At 41.8% G+C, this 23,340-nt stretch overlaps 1 protein-coding gene across 5 annotated transcripts; it reads left to right on the top strand.

Annotated features, from left to right (window-relative positions):
• Nucleotides 1-12,190: 12,190 nt before the first annotated feature.
• On the top strand, nt 12,191-22,977 carry LOC124000750 (centrosomal protein CCDC61-like). Of its 5 annotated transcripts, none has more exons than XM_046307334.1 (13): nt 12,191-12,377; nt 12,808-12,985; nt 13,077-13,159; nt 13,239-13,399; nt 20,204-20,356; nt 20,443-20,650; nt 20,868-20,950; nt 21,089-21,300; nt 21,512-21,590; nt 21,821-22,012; nt 22,146-22,176; nt 22,263-22,332; nt 22,496-22,977. In XM_046307334.1, the coding sequence occupies exons 2-13, from the start codon at nt 12,838-12,840 to the stop codon at nt 22,585-22,587; spliced, it is 1,512 nt and encodes a 503-aa protein (XP_046163290.1). In that variant the 5' UTR covers nt 12,191-12,377; nt 12,808-12,837; the 3' UTR covers nt 22,588-22,977. The 5 variants fall into 5 exon arrangements, with proteins under 5 accessions (XP_046163290.1, XP_046163288.1, XP_046163286.1 ...); XM_046307332.1 differs by having other exon boundaries at nt 21,086-21,300; XM_046307330.1 differs by having other exon boundaries at nt 20,868-20,968.
• Nucleotides 22,978-23,340: the final 363 nt, after the last annotated feature.

The following is a 23,340-nucleotide window of genomic DNA, read 5'->3' as shown; positions in this document are numbered from 1 at the left end:
CGGACAACGAACACAATTGCATTTTGTCGATGGCAATTTAAATGTAGAGATATCATGACGAGATCCTGAGGCCCACTGTCGTACCATTCATCCACCGCCATCACGTTTCAGCATGATATTGCACAGCCCCATCTCGCAAGGATCTGTACATAATTCCTGGATTCTGAAAGTGTCCCCATTCTTCCATGGCCTGCATACTCACCAGATGTGTCACCCATTGAGGATGTTTGGGATGCTCTGGATTGACTTGTACGACAGCATTTTCCACTTCCCATCAATATCCAGAAAATTCACATAGCCATTGAAGAGGAGTGAGACAACATTCCACAGGCCACAATCACCAGCTTGATCAACTCTATGCGAAGGAGATGTGTCGCGCTGCATTAGGCAAATGGTGGTCACACCAGATAGTGACTGGTTTTCTGATCCAGGCCCCTACTTTTCTTGGGGGGGGGGGGGGGGATCTGACCAACAGATGCATATCTGTATTTCCAGTCATGTGATATCCATAGATTTGGGCCTAATTAATGTATTTTAAATGACTAATTTCTTTATATGAACTGTAGCTCTAAAACAACATTTTAGGCAGCTGAGTTCCAACAGAGATGGCTGCCTCGCTTCGCGTTCCTAGGAAACTTGAGTTGAGTTTGAGTTTGAAACTATGCAGTATTTCGTTTTTTTATGTATTATTTTGTCGCAGCAGCGCCTCTTCAACCTCAGGAGGCTGAAGAAATTTGGCTTGTCACCAAAAACACTCACAAACGTTTACAGATGCACAATCGAGAGCATTCTGTCGGGCTGTATCCTGTCGGTTGCCTGGTACGGCAACTGCTCCGCCCACAACCGTAAGGCTCTCCAGAGGGTAGTGAGGTCTGCACAATGCATCACCGGGGGCAGACTACCTGCCCTCCAGGACACCTACACCACCCGATGTCACAAGAAGGCCAAAAAGATCATCAAGGACAACAACCACCTGAGCCACTGCCTGTTCACCCTGCTATCATCCAGAAGGCGAGGTCAGTACACATGCATCAAAGCGGGGAACGAGAGACAGATAAACAGCTTCTATCTCAAGGCCATCAGACTGTTAAACAGCCATCACTAACATTGAGTGGCTGCTGCCAACATTCTGACTCATCTCAAGTCACTATAATAATGAAAAAATGTATGTAATATATGTATCACTAGCCACTTTAAACAATGCCATTTTATATAATGTTTACATACCCTACATTACTCATCTCATATGTATATACTGTACTCTATACCATTTACTGCATCTTGCCTATGCCTTTTGGCCATCGCTCATTCATATATTTTTATGTACATATTCTTATTAATTTCTTTACACTTGTGTGTGTATACGGTCGTTGTTGTGAAATTGTTAGGTTTGATTACTTGTCAAATATTACTGCATGGTCGGAGCTAGAAGCACAAGCATTTCGCTACACTCGCATTAACATTAACATTAACCATTTGTATGTGACAAATACAATTTGATTTGATTTGTCATTAATTAACCTGTTTCTATATTTCAACCAATTCTTTGAATTACTTTTTATTGTAGGTCAATAATTCTTCACTTTTAATGACATATGTGGCTCTCAAAGTAAATTGTCCAACATCCCACTGGGCACACATTGGTTGAATCAATGTTGTTTCTATGTCGTTTCAATCAAATTACGTTGAACCAACGTGGAATAGATGTTGTGCTCAGTGGGATGTGATGTATTTAAAGTTAGATCAGGTAATATGCAGTCCACAAGAAACCTCAACAGATAACTAATTTAAGATACTAATTTCATAAACAAAGTAACGCGAGTATAGTACAGTAATAAACCAACCTCATTAGAATAACTTTTTTAGATGTTATGATTATGCTACCTTAATCATTCCATGAATTCAGGAGATCTTTAATTCACAAATGTGAAAAATAACACTTTTGGAGACTAGCGGTTGTTTAGAGATGTTATTTATAGCCGAGGCTGGATTCAAACTAGCAACCTTCAGGTCCACTCTTCCCCTTCCTCAAACACAGAAAAAAAACTAAAGGTTTCTGGTTCGAATACCCGATTCGACAAGGTGAAAAGTCTGTTGATGTGCCCTTAAGCAACTGCTCTAGAGTTGCTGTTGAAAATAGCAGACCCTGGCCGTGACCCCACTCTGAGGGCGTCTCAAGGACAGTTGGGATATGCATAAAACACATTTCCAATTCACACATGCATATTAATACACACTTGTGCATGTGAAATAGGACAAATATAAGCACCCACCAAAATATTATCATTATTATGGCATTTATCAATGTTATCCATATTTATATACAGATGATAAAGCAAATGACTTTCATTGTGATGAACACTGTATAGGACTTGGAAGATAGTCATTAGGAGAAAGGGATAGAGAAGGAGGAAAAGGATGAAGAGCCAGTTGCTCAGAAGAAGAAAGAGAGGAAGGTAAGATTCATCCTCTGGTCATTTGTGTTATTTTCTAGGTTTGAATTAATCTGTTTATGTTGGCAAAATGATTGGTTGCTTCGGCTTGATGTTACACATAATAACATGGGATTTGAAATCGTTTTCTTGAAGGCCAAACTGAAATCAAGTGCCAAGAAGACCTCTGCCGACCATGGCACTGAAGAATGTTCAAGATGTTTCTATATTAAAACATTGTTTTTCCCCGTACTACTGTTTGGTTAGCGTGCTCTTTGTTGTACGGATTCGTAAAAACTAATTTATTTAGTTCTTCAGGTCTATCTGTGGCATTCTGTTCATCCAGAGCTCAGTCTCCAGATAAATACCAAAACAGAGTGGAAGAGGAGTGGATCTGCTTCCAAATCCTGATCAACGAGGAATGTCCTAATCTGTATGCTGAAAATCTTTCAGTAGCGAGCAATCTACAGTTGAAATCGTTTACATACACGTTTACATACACCTTAGCCAAATACATTTAATATCAGTTTTTCACAATTCCTGACATTTAATCCTAGTAAAAATTCCTTGTTTTAGGTCAGATTTTATCACCAGTTTATTTTAAGAATTTGAAATGTCAGAATAATAGTAGCGATAATAATTTATTTCAGCTTTTATTTCTTTCATCACATTCCCAGTGGGCCAGAAGTTTACATACACTCAATTAGTATTTGGTAGCATTGCCTTTACATTGCTTAACTTGGTTTCAAATGTTTTGGGTAGCCTTCCACAAGCTTCCCACAATAAATTGGGAGAATGTTGGCCCATTCCTCCTGACAGAGCTGGTCGCACGTGCTTTTTCAGTTCTGCCCACATAGTTTCTATAGGATTGAGGTCAGGGCTTTGTGATGGCCACTCCAATACATTGACTTTGTTGTCCTGAAGCCATTTTGCCACAACTTTGGAAGTATGTTTGGGGTCATTGTCCATTTGGAAGACCCATTTGCGCCCAAGCATTAACTTCCTGACTGATGTCTTGAGACGTTGCTTCAATATATCCACATAATTTTCCTCCCTCATGATGCCATCTATTTTGTGAAGTGCACCAGTCCCTCCTGCAGCAAATCACCCCCACAACATGATGCTGCAACCTCCGTGCTTCTCGGTTGGGATGGTGTTCTTCGGCTTGAAAGTCTCCCCCTTTTCCCTCCAAACATAATGATGGGCATTATGGCCAAACAGTTCTATTTTTGTTTAATCAGACAGACCATTTCTCCAAAAAGTACGATCTTTGTCCCCATGTGCAGTTGCAAACCGTAGTCTGGCTTCCTTCTTGAGCGGCCTTTCAGGTTATGTCCTTTTACTGTGGATATAGATACTTTTGTACCTGTTTCCTCCAGCATCTGCACAAGGTCCTTTGCTGTTGTCCTGAGATTGATTTTCACTTTTCGCGACAAAGTACATTCCTCTCTAGAAGACGAAGCGTCTCCTTCCTGAGCTGCATGACAGCTGCGTGATCCCATGGTGTTTATACTTGCGTACTATTGTTTGTACAGATGAATGTGGTACCTTCAGGTGTTTGGAAATTGCTCCCAAGGGTGAACCAGACTTGTGGAGGTCTACAATTTGTTTCTGAGATCTCGGCTGATTTCTTTTGATTTCCTGTGATGTCAAGCAGAGGCATTGAGTTTGAAGGTAGGCCTTGAAATACATCCACAGGTACACCTCCAATTGACTCAAATTATGTAAATTAGCCTATTTTCTGGAATTTTCCAGGCTGTTTAGAGGCACAGTCAACATGGTGTATGTAAACTTCTGACCCACTGGAATTGTGATACAGTGAATTATAAGTGAAATCATCTGTCTGTAAACGATTAAATTTGAAATATGTGGAGTGGTAAAAAACGCGTTTTATTGACTCCAACCTAAGTGTATGTAAACTTCTGACTTCAACTGTATATACAACAAACCTGCCTGATCCACTACAAAACAACTGAAAATGTTAATTTGTGTTTTTATCAGAAAGTAGAAGGTTATTCAAGAGGGCATGTGACATAAGTTAATCTGTACATTTGATACACTTGATGTATGATTATTTAATAGAAAGTTGGACATAAAGTTTATCATATTGACTACTAAGCACTAACACCACAGCCTCTCAAAAATAAATACCATGCTCTTTTTTATATTGAAACACGACCAAAGTACACCTTGCCAAAATGTGCGGGAAGATAATGAAAGCGGTTTCCTACATAACGGATAGAGATCCTCATCCTGGCCCTTGCACACATACAAGAGCTTGATGCCGCTAGAGAAGCTTGCACCTCTCCCTCACTGATTGGATCAGTGTTTCTCCACCATTGCAAGCATCCAGGAATGCATGGTGAGGTTTAATAAAGAAGGTCTACCCAAGAGGCCTGGCAGTGGAAAGTCTCTGTGCACTCAACAGGTCAAGACTCCCCACTGCCATTGACATTGAACATAGGCTGGAGTTGATCCACGAACACAGTTACGTATGTTTACCAAACACATCTCAACTGTGTGCCTGACAAATAATATTTTCACTGTATACATTCCCAATTCAGGTTAACCTTTTCACACATTACACAAAGTGATATTTCTGAGAATTCAAAGCAAAGATCTCACTGGGTAAAAAATTGTTGAATCAACATTGTTTCAATGTGATTTGTCAACCTATTGTGATGTGGAATCTAATTCGAATCTACATCGTATTTGCAAAAAGTAATCAACATAAACTGTTGTCTTGAGGGTGAAATTTCAACCACAGGATTATGTCATCAATTTTCATTTTAGACAAATATGTTGCGTTTTTACCTTTGAAACAACCTTATATCCACTATCAGAAAAAAAACAATAAACTGGGCAGCACCTCCTACTGGTAAGTAAATATACTGTACATACAGCTATCCCTTTGGTGTCCCATCCCGTGTTTTAAAGAAGCCCAGCTTAGCTTTGATATTTGTCTCTGACTACTACCAATGTGCTATCATGAGAATGATTATTAAGAGATCTCCACTTAATGACTAAATTGATTCACTGTTGTTATCAAAGTCATTCCAAAAGGTAGGTTTAATAGAGCAAATGAAATGTAACCAATGTATTCATATATTATCAATGATACTATTTAGGCCTATATAGCATTTAGGAAGTCATCAACAGCTATGGTTTCAATATAGGCCTAGGGTGTGAAGCTTTGGTTGATTTCAAATTTAATCTTCAAATGAATAATTAATGTGTTTGATTAACGTTTCCATCTCAACGAAAAGTCAAAGTTAAAGAAAACGACAATCAAATCAAACTTGATTTGAAGTGCATTTAAAGATGGATTTGACTTGATTTTGTTCAATTCTTTAACTTGGATTTTTAGTTTAGATGGAGACGTGAATACACCATATAAATTATTAATGTGTAGACAAACTGGAAATTGAATTGTGTTTGGTTGTTAACACAACCAAATATCAACATCTGAAGAAGATGTATATTCTGCTAGGATAGTTCCATCTGTGCCACTGACTTAGTCTTAGGCTTTAATTCCAATTTGTCTACAAATGAATAATTGCTATGTCGGATTCACGTCTCCATCTTACAAACTACTGTAACAGTATTTATTCAACCTTAAAATGAGTACCACGTCCATGGCCACATTGTGAGGTTATTGTAACAGTATTTATTCAACCACATCCATGGCCACCTTTTGAGGTTACTAACTATAAATGTCTTTATACATAGTCAGCGTGCATGTTCAAGAGCATCCAAAGGTCACAGGAGATTGCTTCATAATTGCTTTAATAATCTGTGTAGAATCTCTCAGTGAGGCCAATAAGGAGGAGTAGTGGCTTCAAAGGCCTTTATCTTCTTTATTTAGGTACTGCAGCAAAAGCCTCAAGGTCTCAGTAATGTGAAAACACTCCTATACACCAAGGAACTCCAAGTTCAACTGAGTGGCTGGACGATTGCTTCCCTACCATTAGAAACACATGTATTGATGCAAGGGATGATATTACGTCGATGGCCTCATTGAGTGAAAACATGAATGATGTTGTGAGTATCATCATTGAAAATCTTGATCCTGAAGTGTTGCAGCAAATCGCTTCTCTAGACTGATCTAAGATGGATGGAAGAACTTATCTCAAGGGAGAAGATTCATTCATTGTGCCATGACCTTGTGGATCAACTTGAGAGCCTCATTCGGGAGCAGAATAGCATCCCACTAATCACATTGGTGGTTGTCGGGAAGTGCATCTCTGACACAATTCTGCTTAAAGGGAAAGTTCACCCAAAAACACTTCTGGGCCCGTTATAACACTTGCCTAGCCGTTTGTCGGTACCCCAGACAGTTTTTAGGTTCATTAGTTGAGTATTTAGATGTAGTTAATCAACTGATTATACCCCTGCCTTCCCCATAGAAACCCCATGCAAAGTCAAAGTCCATCATAAATACCTCCTAAAAACACTAATCTGGCCTCCCATGACCGCAATAGTGCTTGTAATGACTTTCTCGGCACAATTTTCAGATATTATTTCAGTAGGCAAATTTTAACCAATGTATTTTGCTTTTTTATATTGAAATCCAGGAAGTAGATTATTGCGCGCCACGAGTTGAGACCTAGGTCGGGACTTCCGAGGTGGGCGTGGTTGAAGGTGAAGATGTAAACAAGAATTTTCTGTTCCCACTCTGCCCTCACAGTAAAATACAGAAATCTAAATACTCAAACAATTGACTTAAACATTTTCTGGTCAACTGATAAACAGCCAGCCAATTTTTTATAAAGGGCCCAGAAATGTTTTTGGGTGAACTTCCCTTTTAACTGTGAAAGGAGAGATAAACAAGTTAGGAAGCCCTTCTCCAAACTCATCTACTTGTTCACTGAGGAGTCAGTGAAGCAATTGCTGCTTCCCCACTGGGCACAGACATCAGACGTGATACTATGAACCTGTTCACAAGGGCAATCTGTCACCAAGTGATAGACAATGTGTCTGTTGCTATTAGTCCAACAGTGAATGACAACATCCATAATAGAGGCATCTGTCATAGCCACTGGATCTGAGGAGCAAATCTGGAGTCTCAGTGCACCTCAGGTTGTCAAACAAGCCAAAGGGAGATTCAGATTCTTGCCAAAGATGGCCAAATTCAAAATAAACCTCAAGGTACACCAGAAATGGTCCTAGTTTAGATATTATTGTTTTTTGTATTTATATGGGTATCTTACAACAAAACATGAAAACCAATTATTGGTATTTCTTGTCTTGTCTTTAATTAGTAACCCTGTGTAACTGTCGTCGTATGAAGGAGAAGAGGACCAAGGTGCAGTGTGGGATGTGTCCATATTTATTAAATGAACACGGAAATAACAAAGAGAATGACCAAAAACAGTTCTGGCTGGTGCAGACACACAACACAAAACAGAAAATAATCACCCACGAAACACAATAGAAAACAGGCTCCCTAAATATGGTTATCAATCATATAACCAGCATGTGTTTCAGACATAAGGAAGTGGATGGCTGCAAACTTTCTACTATTAAACTCGGACAAAACAGAGATGCTTGTTCTAGGTCCCAAGAAACAAAGAGATCTTCTGTTGAATCTGACAATTAATCTTAATGGTTGTACAGTCGTCTCAAATAAAACTGTGAAGGACCTCTGCGTAACTCTGGACCCTGATCTCTCTTTTGAAGAACATATCAAGACCATTTCGAGGACAGCTTTTTCCCATCTACGTAACATTGCAAAAATCAGAAACTTTCTGTCAAAAAATGATGCAGAAAAATTAATCCATGCTTTTGTCACTTCTAGGTTAGACTACTGCAATGCTCTATTTTCCGGCTACCCGGATAAAGCACTAAATAAACTTCAGTTAGTGCTAAATATGGCTGCTAGAATCCTTACTAGAACCAAAAAATTTGATCATATTACTCCAGTGCTAGCCTCTCTACACTGGCTTCCTGTCAAAGCAAGGGCTGATTTCAAGGTTTTACTGCTAACCTACAAAGCATTACATGGGCTTGCTCCTATCTATCTCTCTGATTTGGTCCTGCCGTACATACCTACACGTACGCTACGGTCACAAGATGCAGGCCTCCTAATTGTCCCTAGAATTTCTAAGCAAACAGCTGGAGGCAGGGCTTTCTCCTATAGAGCTCCATTTTTATGGAACGGTCTGCCTACCCATGTGAGAGACACATACTCGGTCTCAACCTTTAAGTCTTTAATGAAGACTCATCTCTTCAGTGGGTCATATGATTGAGTGTAGTCTGGCCCAGGAGTGGGAAGGTGAACGGAAAGGCTCTGGAGCAACGAACCGCCCTTGCTGTCTCTGCCTGGCCGGTTCCCCTCTTTCCATTGGGATTCTCTGCATCTAACCCTATTACAGGGGCTGAGTCACTGGCTTACTGGGGCTCTCTCATGCCGTCCCTGGGGGGGGGGGTGCGTCACCTGAGTGGGTTGATTGATTCACTGTTGTGGTCGGCCTATCTGGGTTGGCGCCCCCCCCTTGGGTTGTGCCGTGGCGGAGATCTTTGTGGGCTATACTCGGCCTTGTCTCAGGATGGTAAGTTGGTGGTTGAAGATATCCCTCTAGTGGTGTGGGGGCTGTGCTTTGGCAAAGTGGGTGGGGTTATATCCTTCCTGTTTGGCCCTGTCTGGGGGTGTCCTCGGATGGGGCCACAGTGTCTCCTGACCCCTCCTGTCTCAGCCTCCAGTATGTATGCTGCAGTAGTTTATGTGTCGGGGGGCTAGGGTCAGTTTGTTATATCTGGAGTACTTCTCCTGTCCTATTCGGTGTCCTGTGTGAATCTAAGTGTGCGTTCTCTAATTCTCTCCTTCTCTCTTTCTTTCTCTCTCTCGGAGGACCTGAGCCCTAGGACCATGCCCCAGGACTACCTGACATGATGACTCCTTGCTGTCCCCAGTCCACCTGGCCATGCTGTTGCTCCAGTTTCAACTGGCCTGGGCCCTAGGACCATGTCCCAGGACTACCTGACATGATGACACCTTGCTGTCCCCAGTCCACCTGGCCATGCTGCTGCTCCAGTTTCAACTGTTCTGCCTTACTATTATTCGACCATGCTGGTCATTTATGAACATTTGAACATCTTGGTCATGTTCTGTTATAATCTCTACCCGGCACAGCTAGAAGAGGACTGGCCACCCTACATAGCCTGGTTCCTCTCTAGGTTTCTTCCTAGGTTTTGGCCTTTCTAGGGAGCCACCGTGCTTTTACACCTGCATTGTTTGCTGTTTGGGGTTTTAGGCTGGGTTTCTGTACAGCACTTTGAGATATCAGCTGATGTACGAAGGGCTATATAAATACATTTGATTTGATTTGATTTTGATTTGATTTGATCAATCAGGGACAACGATTGACAGCTGCCTCTGATTGAGAACCATACCAGGCCAAGCACAGAAATGACAAATCATAGAAAAACTACCATAGACAACTCACCCAACACATGCCCTGACCATACTAAAACAAAGACATAACAAAAGAACTAAGGTCAAAACGTGACACCCTGTTAATTGTTGTTGTGTAAATTATGGCGATTTAAGAATTACAACCATTAAGACAGACTTTATTTGGAAATAGCGCTTCAACAAAAAGGAGGTCCGGTCCACAGATGAAGCACAGGACCAGAGGTAGGTTTCCAGATCAGGAAGAGTATTGCATTAAGTCCAACTGCTATTCATTATTTTATCACAAACTATATTTCCCAGTCCCACAACATTAGCAACATGAGTACAAAATCATTTAAAATCCTCATTTATGTAGGCTTATACTTAGAAATTCATGCCAACTTTCTCGGTTGTCTCTAGCATCCCACATAGTGCCGAAGCTGTTACGGCTACCCTCGAGGAAAGTCTTCCCTCCACCTCTTACCCCGAGAAGAAGGAACAAAAACCCTCCATCTTTGTCAGGATGTTCTCGGCCATCAACAAAGGCCTTCGCAACACCTTCATATGTTCATCTAATAGGAAGCTATTGTTACAATAAGTGACTTAAATCGTTAAATAAATACTATTGCATTATTTCACAAAAAGACTCTGTCAAATTCAGTGTAACTCACTTGGTTAAATGTATTTCAATAGAGAGTATTGAAATACATTTGAGGCTCCCGAGTGGTGCAGCGGTCTAAGGCACTGCATCTCATGGAGATGGAGCCGTCACCACAGACCCTGGATCGATCCCAGGCTGTATCACAACTGCCCATGTTTGGGAGTCTCATAGCGCAGCACAAAATTGGCCCAGCATCGTTTGTGTTAGGGGAGGATTTGGCCGAGGTAGGCTATCATTGTAAAATACAAATAAGGAATTTGTTCTTAACTGACTTGCCTAGTTAAATAAAGGTTCAATAAAATATGTACACTGCTTGAGTGGGGGGGGATATGTCACCAACCACAAGAGCATTAGACTGTTCTGAATGTTAAAGCAGTAGTTCACTAATCAGAAGTTTAAGCTGTTCCTCTATCAGTTTGCATTTGGTTTAGCATTGTCAATACTGAATGAACACTAAATGGGGGGCCCTGAAAATGTATTATTTCAGTTTATTGGAAAAACAATTGATATGATATGGACCTGTAAGGAACCTGTAACAACATGTATTTGAGAGATGTAGGATAAATACAAATGGAATATACAGGAAACCTTTACTTTTCACAGCAACATATTATGTACTGTAGCCTACATAAAAAATTGCCAACAACTCTGAAATAGAATGCGCAATAACACACTAAAAGGACAAGTTGAGATAACTTTCTGAAAACATTGTATAGCCTACAGTACTACACACTGTCTTCAGAGATGAAGTCTCACTGGAGACACTTATTAGATGAGATAAGACACACTATTTTCAATATCATAGGATTTGGGGAAAATAACTTTGAATTCTAGAGAGAGCTCAATCTGTGTTTAGCAGTACTCTTAAAGCAATGAAGCCAAAACCCAAGATAGAGGGGCAAAGTGAATGAGATATGGACGGGGAGGGGAATTTTGTACAAGACGCTATAGTAGAAGGACATAGCATAGTGCCTGCCTGGTGATCCAAATACAGTCCTACTCTGAAGGACTCGTTCTAGTTTGTGCTTGTATTACAGTATTAGTGAGGCGGGTGTTTTCAAACTACAGAAAATGGACAGACGCACATGTGTGTGTGTGTTTGTCTGTTTATAGTAGCTCCAACATGTCGCATTGTTCCAGTATGGTCTGTGCGCGTGTGTGTACCTCTCTCATAAAGTGTATTACAATGTTTAGCACCGTCCTGCCTCCTTTTCCTCCTTGCTCACACAAACACACTAAATCCAGGAACACTCTTCGGTCAGGCAGTACTGCATACACCAGCTCAGCCCCTTTTCGGATCAACCAGGGGTGATGGGGGACCAGGGCCATGGTGTACACATCCCTAGGTAACAGGGGCGGGGTTTGGGTGTGTGTGACTGTGCTTGTCTGCATACATGTGTGTTGTTGCAATTAAATAATTCCTACTGACCAAGTGCCCGCTAGCTTACTATTTTCTGTTCTGGTAGAACAGCTACAAAAGTATTTAGCTCTTTGAGGATTTATATTTACAAAGCCGTGTTGCTTATCATGTGGCTCAGCATCAATTTCACGAGAGGGCCTCGGAGCTGATGCTTGAGCACCCGCGAGATCCTCACAGCGTTTACATATGACTGACGGTAGCTCCACCCAATCAGAGTTCCTTGTATATTATTTTAGACAAATATATTTACTTGACATTGTGTAGGGGGCGGTAGTTATGCATTCGCGGTTAAGGAACCGCTACATTCAACAGTGGCGGCGGCATCCAAACTGTCAGGAATCAAAGAGGGGTGTACTCTTTCATGCCAAAGACATTATCTGACTTCATTCGGTATTTGTATTTTATTTTGAGAAAAACAATGCTATCCAAGGTGTAGCAATTTGGAATCTGTGTTCGAGCACTTCACTACGGGTATGTAACTAACCAAGCACATATTACCTAGCTAGCAAGCTGGCTAACGTTAGCTGGCTAGCTAACTTAGCTGTTATTTACCAACACAGACCGAGCAAGCAAACTTGCCCGCTAGTTTAGTTACTTGCAAGATAGCAGTGTAATTAAGTTATCATGCAGTATTATAAGTTAGCAGAAAACAGCAGTTCATTTGCAAGCCTGCTCGCTAGCTGGTTTAGTTATCGTTCGTTAGCTAGCAAACCAGATGTCGTTGGCTAGTTAAGTTCTCTCCAGCTAAACTAACGTTATTTATTTTATTTAACCATTATTTAACTTGGCATATATTAGCTATATTACGTTCCAGCAATGATTCGTAATCACATTTTCATTGGCTAGTTACTCAATTTGTGAGATTCTGTGAATCGATTAATGGTCTGTCTCGGTCTTGTAGGTCTGTAGACGTTGCGACCAAAGCAGGGAGATGGAGGTGGGCTCAGTGGTACAGGAGGACATTATTTTCCGAGGAGTAGGGTTTGCTGTGAAGATCGAGCTAGAAGAAGGATTGCTAATAGTCGAGATATCTGATGCAATGACAGCTGACCAGTGGAGGGGAGAGTTTGATCCAGCATGTAAGTGAAGTATTGTTAAATTACAATTAATTTATATAGACATTGTAGACATGACTATGTATGGTCTTATCATGTTTTCATTGTGTTCCAGACATCGAAGACCTCACTCGCAAAACAGGCAACTTCAAGCAATTTCCCATCTTCTGCAGCATGTTGGAATCTGCTGTTAGTAATGTGAGTCTGTGAAGCATTAAAGGAAGCTAAAACATGTATGATTTAAGTGTTGTGATTATAATGCATTATTTTTCTTCAGACTAGTGAGTCTGTTACCCTTGACCTCTTGACCTATGCTGACCTGGAGCTCCTGCGGAACCGTAAAGCTGGGGTTGTTGGTCGTCCACGTGCCCAACAGCAATCTCCTAACCTCAGTGCCAAAAGATACCTCATCCTTATCTACACTGTTGAATTTGACAGGTTTGTTTATCTTTTAGTGATCACTATCTTAAACTTCACTATCAAACTCTACTTGAATCTTACAACTGCAAACTTGCCAAGTTAACTTTTCCTTATCAATGATTTATATAGTGCCTTCAGAATGTATGCATACCTCTTGACTTATTCCACATTTTGTTGTGTTACAGCCTGAATGTAAAATGGATTATATTCTTTTTTTATCTCACACGTATAGGGCTGTTGTGGTGACTGTATTCCAAATCCAATTGTATTTGTTAAATGCGCCGAATACAACAGTGAAATGCTTAATTACAAGACCTTAACCTACAATGCCGTTTTAAGAGGAATAAGTGTGTGTGTGTGTGTGTGTGTGTGTGTGTGTGTGTGTGTGTGTGTGTGTGTGTGTGTGTGTGTGTGTGTGTGTGTGTGTGTGTGTGTGTGTGTGTGTGTGTGTGTGTGTGTATATATGTATGTATATATATATATGTGTCAGTGTGGGGGCACAGGTTAGTCGGGGTAATATGTACATGTAGCTAGAGGTAATGTGACTATGCATACATAATAAACAGAGTAGCAGCAGTGTAAAAGAGGGGGGGGGCAATGCAAATATTCCACGTAGTCATTTGATTAGCTGTTCAGGTGTCTTATGGCTTGGGGGTAGAAGCTGTTAAGAAGCCTTTTGGACCTAGACTTGGCGCTCCGGGTACCGCTTTCCGTGCGGTAACAGAGAGAACAGTCTATGACCATTGTTAGGGTCTCCCTCTGACACTGCCTGGTATAGAGGTCCTGGATGGCATGAAGCTTGGCCCAGTACAGTTAGGTACTGGGCCATACGCACTACCTTATGTAGTGCCTTGCGGTCAGAGGCCGAGCTTTTGCCATACCTGGCAGTGATGCAACCAGTCAGGATAGTGCAGCTGTAAAACTTTGAAGATCTGAGGACCCATGCCAAATCTTTTCAGTCTACTGAGGAGGAATAGGCTTTGTGCCCTCTTCACAATTGTCTTGGTGTGTTTGAACCATGATAGTTTGTTGGTGGTGGAAACCAAGGAACTTGAAGTTCTCAACCTGCTCCACTACAGCCCCGTCAGTGAGAATGGGGGTGTGCTTGGTCCTCATTTTCCTGTAGTCCACAATCATCTCCTTTGTCTTGATCACCTTGACGGAGAGGTTGTTATCTTGGAACCACACGGCCAGGTCTCTGACCTCCTCCCTATAGGCTGTCTCATCATTGTCTATGATCGGTCCTACCACTGTGTCGTTGGCAAACTTAATGATGTGTTGGAGTCATTCCTGGCCATGCAGTCATGGGTGAACAGGGAGTACAAGAGGGAACTGAGTACGCATCCCTGAAGGGCCTCTGTGTTGAGGATCAGCGTGGCACCTGGGGCCAGCCCGTCAGGAAGTCTAGGATCCAGTTGCAGAGGGAGGTGTTTAGTCCCAGGGTCCTTAGCTTAGTGATGAGCTTTGAGGGCACTGTGGTGTTGAATGCTGAGCTGTGATCAATGAATAGCATCCTCACGTAGGTGTTTCTCTTGTCCAGGTGTGAAAGGGCAGTGTCATCTGTGGATCTGTTGGTAATGGTTTTGATGTGAGCCATGACCAGCCTTTCAAAGCACTTCATGGCTACAGATGAGTGCTATGGGTTGTAGTCATTTATGCAGGTTAGTTTAGTGTTCTTGGGCACAGTGACTATGGTGGTCTGTTTGAAACATGTTGGTATTACAGACTCAGACAGGGAGAGGTTGAAAATGTTAGTGAAGACACTTGCCAGTTGGTCAGCGCATGCTCGTCCTGGTAATTTGTCTGGCCCTGTGTCCTTGTGAATGTTGACCTGTTTAAAGGTCTTACTCACATTGGCTGTGGAGAGCGTGATCACAGTCTTCTGGGACAGCTGATGCTCTCATGCTTGCTTCAGTGTTGCTTGCTTCGAAGTGAGCATACAAGTAATTTAGCTCATCTGGTAGGCTCGTGTCACTGGGCAGCTTGCGGCTGTGCTTCCCTTTTGTAGTCTGTAATAGTTTCCAAGCCCTGCCACATCCGACGTGCGTCAGAGCCGGTGTAGTATGATTCAGTCTTAGTCCTGTATTGGTGCTTTGCCTGTTTGATGGTTCGTCGGAGGGCATAGCAGGATTTCTTATAAGTGTCCGGGCTGGAGGCCCGCTCCTTGAAAGTGGCAGCTCTAGCCTTTAGCTCAGTGCGGTTTGTCGTGGGAAGAGCGACTGCAGATTCTTTCAAACAACACTTCATCATAAGATTTGCAAAGATGAAGCAATCAACATCACCAAGAATGGTTGAGTTGAAAGCTTAACAAACATAGCCTTTCTGTAAGTTTTCATACATGTGACTTTCTGTAGATAGTAAACCCAGGGGATGTCACCCAAGCGGGCCTTAGCTATATGCCCAGTCTTATTACTAAGTTTCACAAAGACAAGTTTGTATCAGGTTGGAAAAACACTAGCATAAAATGACACAATTCTTTAAACAGTAAAATACGGGATAGCATGACTAATTATGTAATTTTCCACGATAGGATGTTGCCTGTAATCTATGGCTTCTGGTTGGGGTATGTACGTACGGTTACTGTGGGGACGACGTCATCAATGCACTTATTGATGCAGCCAGTGACTGATGTGGTGTACTCCTCAATGCAATCTGAAGAATCCCAGAACATATTCCAGTCTGTGCTAGTAAAACAGTCCTGTAGCTTAGCATCTGCATCATCTGACCACTTCTGTATTGAGCGAGTCACTGGTGCTTCTTGCTTTAGCTTTTGCTTGTGAGCAGGAATCGGGAGGATAGAATTATGTTCAGATTTGCCAAATGGAGGGCAAGGGAGAGCTTTGTACGTGTCTGTGTGTGGAGTAAAAGTGGTGTAGTCCCCCCCCCCCCCCCCCCTCTGGTTGCACATTTAACATTCTGGTAGAAATTAGTTAAAACAGATTTGTTTCCCTGCATTAACAAGGGCACTGCGTTCATCCACCTCTAGCCTGCTCGCCTCCCTACCACTGAGGAAGTACAGTTCCCGCTCAGCCCAGTCAAAACTGTTCGCTGCTCTGGCAACCCAATGGTGGAACAAACTCCCTCACGACGCCAGGACAGCGGAGTCAATCACCACCTTCCGGAGACACCTGAAACCCCACCTCTTTAAGGAATACCTAGGATAGGATAACGTAATCCTTCTCACCCCCCCCCCCCTTAAAAGATTTAGATGCATGATTGTAAAGTGGCTGTTCCACTGGATGTCATAAGGTGAATGCACCAATTTGTAAGTAGCTCTGGATAAGAGCGTCTGCTAAATGACTTAAATGTAAATGTAAATTAAAGTCCCCGGCCACTAGGAGCACCGCCTGTGGATGAGCGTTTTCCTGTTTGCTTTTGGACTTATAAATCTCATTGAATGCGGTCTTAGTGCCAGTATCGGTTTGTGGTGGTAAATAGACAGCTACAAAAAATAAATAGTTGGTAAATAATGTGGTCTACAGCTTAAAATAAAATAAAAAAAATTAATGCAACTAGGCGAGTCATTTAAGAACAAATTCGTATTTCCCGTGACGGCCTACACTGGTCAAATCCGGACGATGCTTGGCCAATTGTGATACACTGGTTCTAATCCAGGCTGTATCTGTAGTGACGCCTCAAGCACTGAGATGCAGTGCCTTAGACTGCTGTGCCACTCGGGAGCCCATTATGTGATTACCTCAGACGAGCAAAAGCTCGAGACTTTGTTGATGTTAGATTTCGTGCACCAACTGTTGTTTACAAATATACACAGACCTTGTTTTACCGGAGGCAGCTGTTCTATCTTGTCAATGGACCGAAAACCCAGCTAGCTGTATGTTATCCATGTAGTCGTTCAGTCACTACTCTGTGAAACATAAGATATTACCGTTTTTAATGTCCCGTTGATAGGATATTTTTGATCGTAGCTCGTCCATTTTGTTATCCAAAGATTGTACGTTGGCTAATAGGACTGATAGTAGAGGCAGGTTACACACTCTCCCTCGGATTCGTACAAGGCATCAGCATTCTATTGTCCCTCTAATCACTCTGACATCAATGGAATTGTAATCGAAAATCTAATCAAACACTTCATAAGAGCTCATGTTGCGCAATATTTCTATAGGTTATGCAATTGTGCAATAATCCCATCAGGATCCCATCAGTTTTCTATAGGCTAGGCCTACTATATTTATTTCTCAACTTTCCTAATATTAAGCACATTGCTTATATTTACAACAGGAGTATAACATACCTGGCTGGCATGAAAATGAATATGTGAAAAGCTTCCTCCATTTGCTATTTAAGTGCATAGGTGACATGTATTTTTTTTCCTGCTGCCCCTGTTTCGAGACAGCTGCATGATAATGGTCCATTCGAAATAAAAACAAATGTCACATATTATTTAGTATATGTAAAGGTAATATTAAATCAAGAATAGTCTGATGGGGGACAGTATTAGCCTATCATTTGTGAATTCTATATTATCATGATGAATGGTGCCCAACATCAGAAACAATGCTTTTTTTGCAACTTTTTCGAATCATAGTCGCATACTTTATGTAGCCTAGCCCCCTAAATGTTTTGATAAGGTTTGTATCACATCTAAAGTGACCAAATAACTTCTTAAAATGAAGCACATTAATCTGCTTTACATGTGGTGTAGAGCCTAACTGGCATACATAAGCAGCATGTGAGTTTCAAGATTGGGGATGATCATTTTCACATAAAAACGCACCATTATAATATAAGCATTCGATGCATAATTGCATTTGCGGTCACTTTGGTAATGGTGTTTTCCGCTAATGGAACATTCTCGCTTCTAGCCTACTACCATGTGCGCATTGTTGAGCCTATAATGTGAAGACATAGCCTAATAGTTTATCAACATTTTAAGCTAAATGTTCTGATCTGTTGCGATAGCCATATTATGTAAATGTGTTTTTATTTTTATGCTAGTGGTTGTGGGATGCGATAGATCCCAAATTAATACAATTGTCCCAGACTGTTTGGAATATTTTATATCTTGCACAGAATAGAATATCTGACTTTTGTACTCTTGGGGATAGTAGATTTGACATTAAATCAAATGTTATTTGTTACATGCACCGAATATGACAGGATGACCTTACTGTGAAATGCTTAGTTAAAAGCGCTTAAGCAACAATGCAGTTCAATAAATAGAGTTTAGAAAATATTGACTAAATAATGTAAAGTTAAATCTAAATAAAATAACAATAACAAGGCTATATACAGGTGGTACCGAGTCAATGTGCGGGGGTTAGTCGAGGTAATTTGTACATGTAGGTAGGGGTACAGGGACAATGCATAGGCTAGTGATTTTGCTTTTGCTGTTCTTCAGGCCTACTCATCTTGTTGGCTGACGAAAAGTAAATATGGACAGTTCTTCCAATATCTTCAATATGCACCGATGTGGGACGAAACTTGTATTCTGTGAGAAAGACCCGATCACGTGATGGAGAGCCATGTGAGTGATAGGTATTTTGAAGCGCGCAGCACTCAGGGAGAAGGGCACAACGGCCACTGGCCGCAAAAGTCATGGATTTGTTTAGGGTGCGTTACAGCCACACGAAGGGGATGCCGCCGTGAAATTCTAGGCATTATCAAGTGCTTGTCAAATTGTGAATGAATGGCTGATGTAGTGTTTACAGCCTGCGCAAAAAAACAAAGCAGAGCTCATGCCTTTTCAAGCAACTTTTTTCAAATCATTATTAGTCACATCATGCAGCCTTACAATGTATTAAAAATCAAAACCTATAGCCCAACGTTTGTAGAACAACTAAAGTTACATTAATAACTCTAAATTAAGCATATATGAGTACCTATTTCTTTGTTAACTGCTCAACACAGAATTGGCACATGTGCACACTCCCTCAAATTGTTTGGAGAAAATGTCCTTTTTATTTTATTCAGCTTTGTTCAATTGTGTTCTTCATACTATAAAATATGCGAAGCAAATTCGAAGAAAATCGTGTTTGCTAAATGTAGCCCACAGCTATTTGGAATAGCCAAATCAGGACCTAACTCAGAGTATAAGGACAACTCATAGTATGTTCTTCTGAAATAGACTACACTTTCTTCATATAATGATTCTTTAGACCTGTCTAAAATAAATAATGGATTTTTTGTGAAGGTGTAGGCTATATTATATGGATTAAATGTGGATATTCCTTAGCTCATTGCCTGCAATTCTACATATTTTGTCATGGAGTGCAGAGGACATTATGCTATTTTAAAACGCATTTTCTTGCAATTCTATACATTTTGCCATGTCTAATGTGTATTAATTTGATATTTGACTACAAAATCTATGGGCTTAAAAACTTAGCTAAAAAAACAGCTGTCGGGCTAGTGATCTGGACATTTCTGACAAGTTATAAATGGCTCTCTAAGGAATGCAATGACTGACATGACAAGAGGAAAACAATTTTGAAATTTCACCTTCTGCATTCCAATTTTCAGTGGTTTCCCCCTGGTTTGGAACCACTTCACTAGATGACTGACGGGGCGCGGGGTCTCCCCCACCATTGTAAAAAAATATATACTGTCTACAGTTGATTTTGCCATGTTTATTCTATTACAGACACCTTAATGCATGCTTTAAAATTATATTATGTGAGCTAAACAACTTTTAAAATAATTAAATACATGTACTTTAAATACTGTAGAGTTCCATTCATTCCTATGGAGGACTGCTCCTTCTGGGGAGTGCCAATATGACCAACCTGTGGCTTCAAAGCCTCTGATTGGACAATACATAGGCGTCAGCAATCCAGGGTTTACATAAATAATTATTTCCTATAGGATCCACTACCCCCTGCCTCTGCCCTACCATGGCAAGCCTGACCCTGCTGCCCTGCAGAAGGAGATCCGAGCCCTGAAGACTGAGCTAAACGCCCTTGCCAACCATGCAGGGCACAAACCAGCAGAGCCAGAGATACGCCGGCTACGGGCAGAGTAAATGATCTATTATTGTTCTTTAGACTCTTGGCCAAACTCAGGCTAGAGGTTAAGGGCCCTCACTTCTCTCTGTCTGTTGTCAGACTCGCCTTGGTGAGAGACGAGAAGGAGGCCCTGACCAAGGCTCTGGAGCGTCTGCAGATAGTGGGGACTGGCTCCACCCCTGGAGGAGGGGCTCGGGGGCTCAGAGAGGTGGTCAGGAGTTTAGAGGACCAGCTCCTCAGAGAGAGGGCCAAGAGTCAGCGCTCTGCCACCAAGAGGGGCCAGGAGCAGCGCCGCCTACTGGAGCAGGTTGGTCCTTGCTTGCATCCTATTTCAAGTAAGCATGTTGTCTGTAACTTTTATAACTTTAAATAATTCCACATGACTGGCTTTGTGTTGATGGAAATAATGTAGCTAGTAACAGATTCCTGCATACCATAACAAGGCCTTGTGTGCCATTATAAGTAGCATTGTTGGTGCTGATTCCTCTGTTAAGCTGGTAATTCAGACATTTCCTATCTCCTAGTTGGAGGAGCTAAGAGCATCGGAGCGAGCTCTCCGGATTCGCGTTAAGAGTTTGACCAATGAGCTGGCGTTGCTTAGGCGAGGGTTAGTCAATCTAAGCATGTATGTCTTTCCTTTTTCTTTTCTCTTTCACTCACTTTCCTACTTACTTACTGACTCACACACTCCTTATGATACTCTCTGCCTGTGGCTAATGTTGTATACTATGTGTGTCTAAAGTAGGTTGACCCCTGCCCTTTCTGGGCGCAGTGCCTCACGGGGTGATGGGGAGATCAGGCGTTCACTGTCCCGGGAGCGCAGTTTGGGACGTGTTGTGGTCAGGGCTCGCTCAGGGTCCAGGGAGAGGACAGAAGAGAGGGGTCGAAGGTCAGAAGGTCGTAGGGCAGACTCAGGGCCCCGCTCGCATGTTTCCAGACCCTCACCTTCTCCCACAGGTATTACATTTTTTTCTCTCTTTATTAAGCTTTGGAGATTAATGGTAATTTAGCTTCATTGCATTGTTTTTGATTTAGTATAAGTTTGGTAATGAAATGGATTCAATCAAAGTTGATGTAGCACCAAGTCTGAGTAAAGCTGTCAGAGCTTGACTCTCTGCTTGTTTTTTTACTCTGAGCTCCCAGTCAATCCTGTCGTTCCTATTTCCAGGTTCGCGAGCACCACGCTTCGACCCCACTGCATATATCCAGGACAGGCAGCGCCGACTGAGAGAGGGGGAGCTCAAAAAGTCAGACATCTCCCTCTAATCATTTAATTGTCATAACTATCTGCAGTCCAAGCTTGTGCCAATTATACCATGTATGTGAACACTTATAGTGATTTTCATCTGCTGAAATGCATTCAAGGATTTCAAATGGCAACCCATTTTAGCTTAATGCTAATATAAAAACCAATACTGAGTGATACTTTGACTAATCACAATTTAACTTGGCCTCCTGTGTTCTCTCTCTCCCTCAGCCAGAGGAAGGTCCGGAGGGACATGCTAGCATCGCCTGTTCTGGAGAGGGGCCGATCTCGGTCCAGGGAGGCATATCCCCAGCTAACCAGGGCAGGCAGTGGGAGCAGAGGGAGGAGTTTATCAATAGAGAGTAGGAGGAGCAGACAGTCCTCTGTGAATTCATTGGTGGAGTTGGATGAGTTGACAATCGGGTAAGTTATTCTATAACTTGCATCTATATCATATGGTATTAAAGTTCAAACTGGGTTTGTTTGAGAAAATGGGAGATGTTCTGTTGCTTTACTGCGTGTCTCAGACAGTTTCTAATTTTGTTATGCGTTTCAGAAGGAAGCAGACCTACAATGGTCCAACCATGGTGAGTGCGGTGTTTAAAAAAAAATGTTTTTTTTATAGCTGGTGATAGACCTTGACTAGTTGAGTGACAGTGACTTATTTTTGTAGCCCAGAGGAGGAAATTTGACCAGGAAGCCCCATTGCAGCACTCCCACACGCAGGATACGATCAGACAAAGGTAACCAATCCATGCCCTACTCCAATATAAAGTGTAATCAGAGTCACTTAGCTAAAAAAAAAAAAAATGTATTTTTAATATGAGCCCTAGTAACATTCTGTGTGAGACCCTTGCTGAAACAAATAATTTAACATTGGCTGTGTACTGCTTGTCTTTTACCCAGAGGGCTCCATAGATGGGGCTGACCTGTCTGAGATCGATGCTCGGTTGCAGGCACTACAAGACTATATGAGGGACCTGAACACGGGGCACTAAAGCCATCAATTCTGCACACTCCCAATCCGGACAATAGGTTCTGACGTGTTTCCTGTGCTGCAAACTGAGACCAAGGATTACAATCGGAGTCGACACTGTGACTAAACAAGACCACTGCACTACACCTATGATATTTTTGCACACAAGCAGACATCAGCCGATAGGCTTATGCAAGTGCAAACACTGATGCACACACAGCTTATTCTGTTGTCCTCTGGCAGACAGTGCCTGATCTGTGGATAAAGATACCACTGTGAAGGTTGTTAAGCCACAGTTTGTTGAATTTGAACTGAGTGACTGATTTTATACTATGGTTTTATAACTCATGCATTGTGTATGTTGTGACAGTAATACCCCATTTCCCTTTTTATAAAACAAGTGATCGATGAATGCAAAGCTTATTGTGATTTTATGTATTTGAGTCTAAATATTGTTACTTTTACTCAACGTATCTACTCTTAATCATCACTGCAGCAGCTTTTCCTCTTAGTTGTGTGAGTGAACTACGTGCAGTGTCCTCTCTGTAGTACAGTTAGTGTTGCTTGGATGGGCTGAAGGTTCCTCCTTAGGGCTTTACTCAAGGGGCAGCTGCCACTACAGCTGGCTGGGTCTCATTAACAGTGAACCTTCCAGGCCTGGACCCTTCCACTCCTGGGTGAGCAGCTGGAAGAGTTGCTTCCATTTACTACTGTAGGAGGATGACAATATTGAATGAAGTTGACGGGCCTTTTCTGATGTTTTTTGGAGGGGAGT

Source organism: Oncorhynchus gorbuscha, linkage group LG16, assembly GCF_021184085.1.
Source record: "Oncorhynchus gorbuscha isolate QuinsamMale2020 ecotype Even-year linkage group LG16, OgorEven_v1.0, whole genome shotgun sequence".
Taxonomy (NCBI): domain Eukaryota; kingdom Metazoa; phylum Chordata; class Actinopteri; order Salmoniformes; family Salmonidae; genus Oncorhynchus; species Oncorhynchus gorbuscha.
Note: the sequence above shows the minus strand (reverse complement) of the source record. Positions and strands in the feature narration are given on the sequence as shown.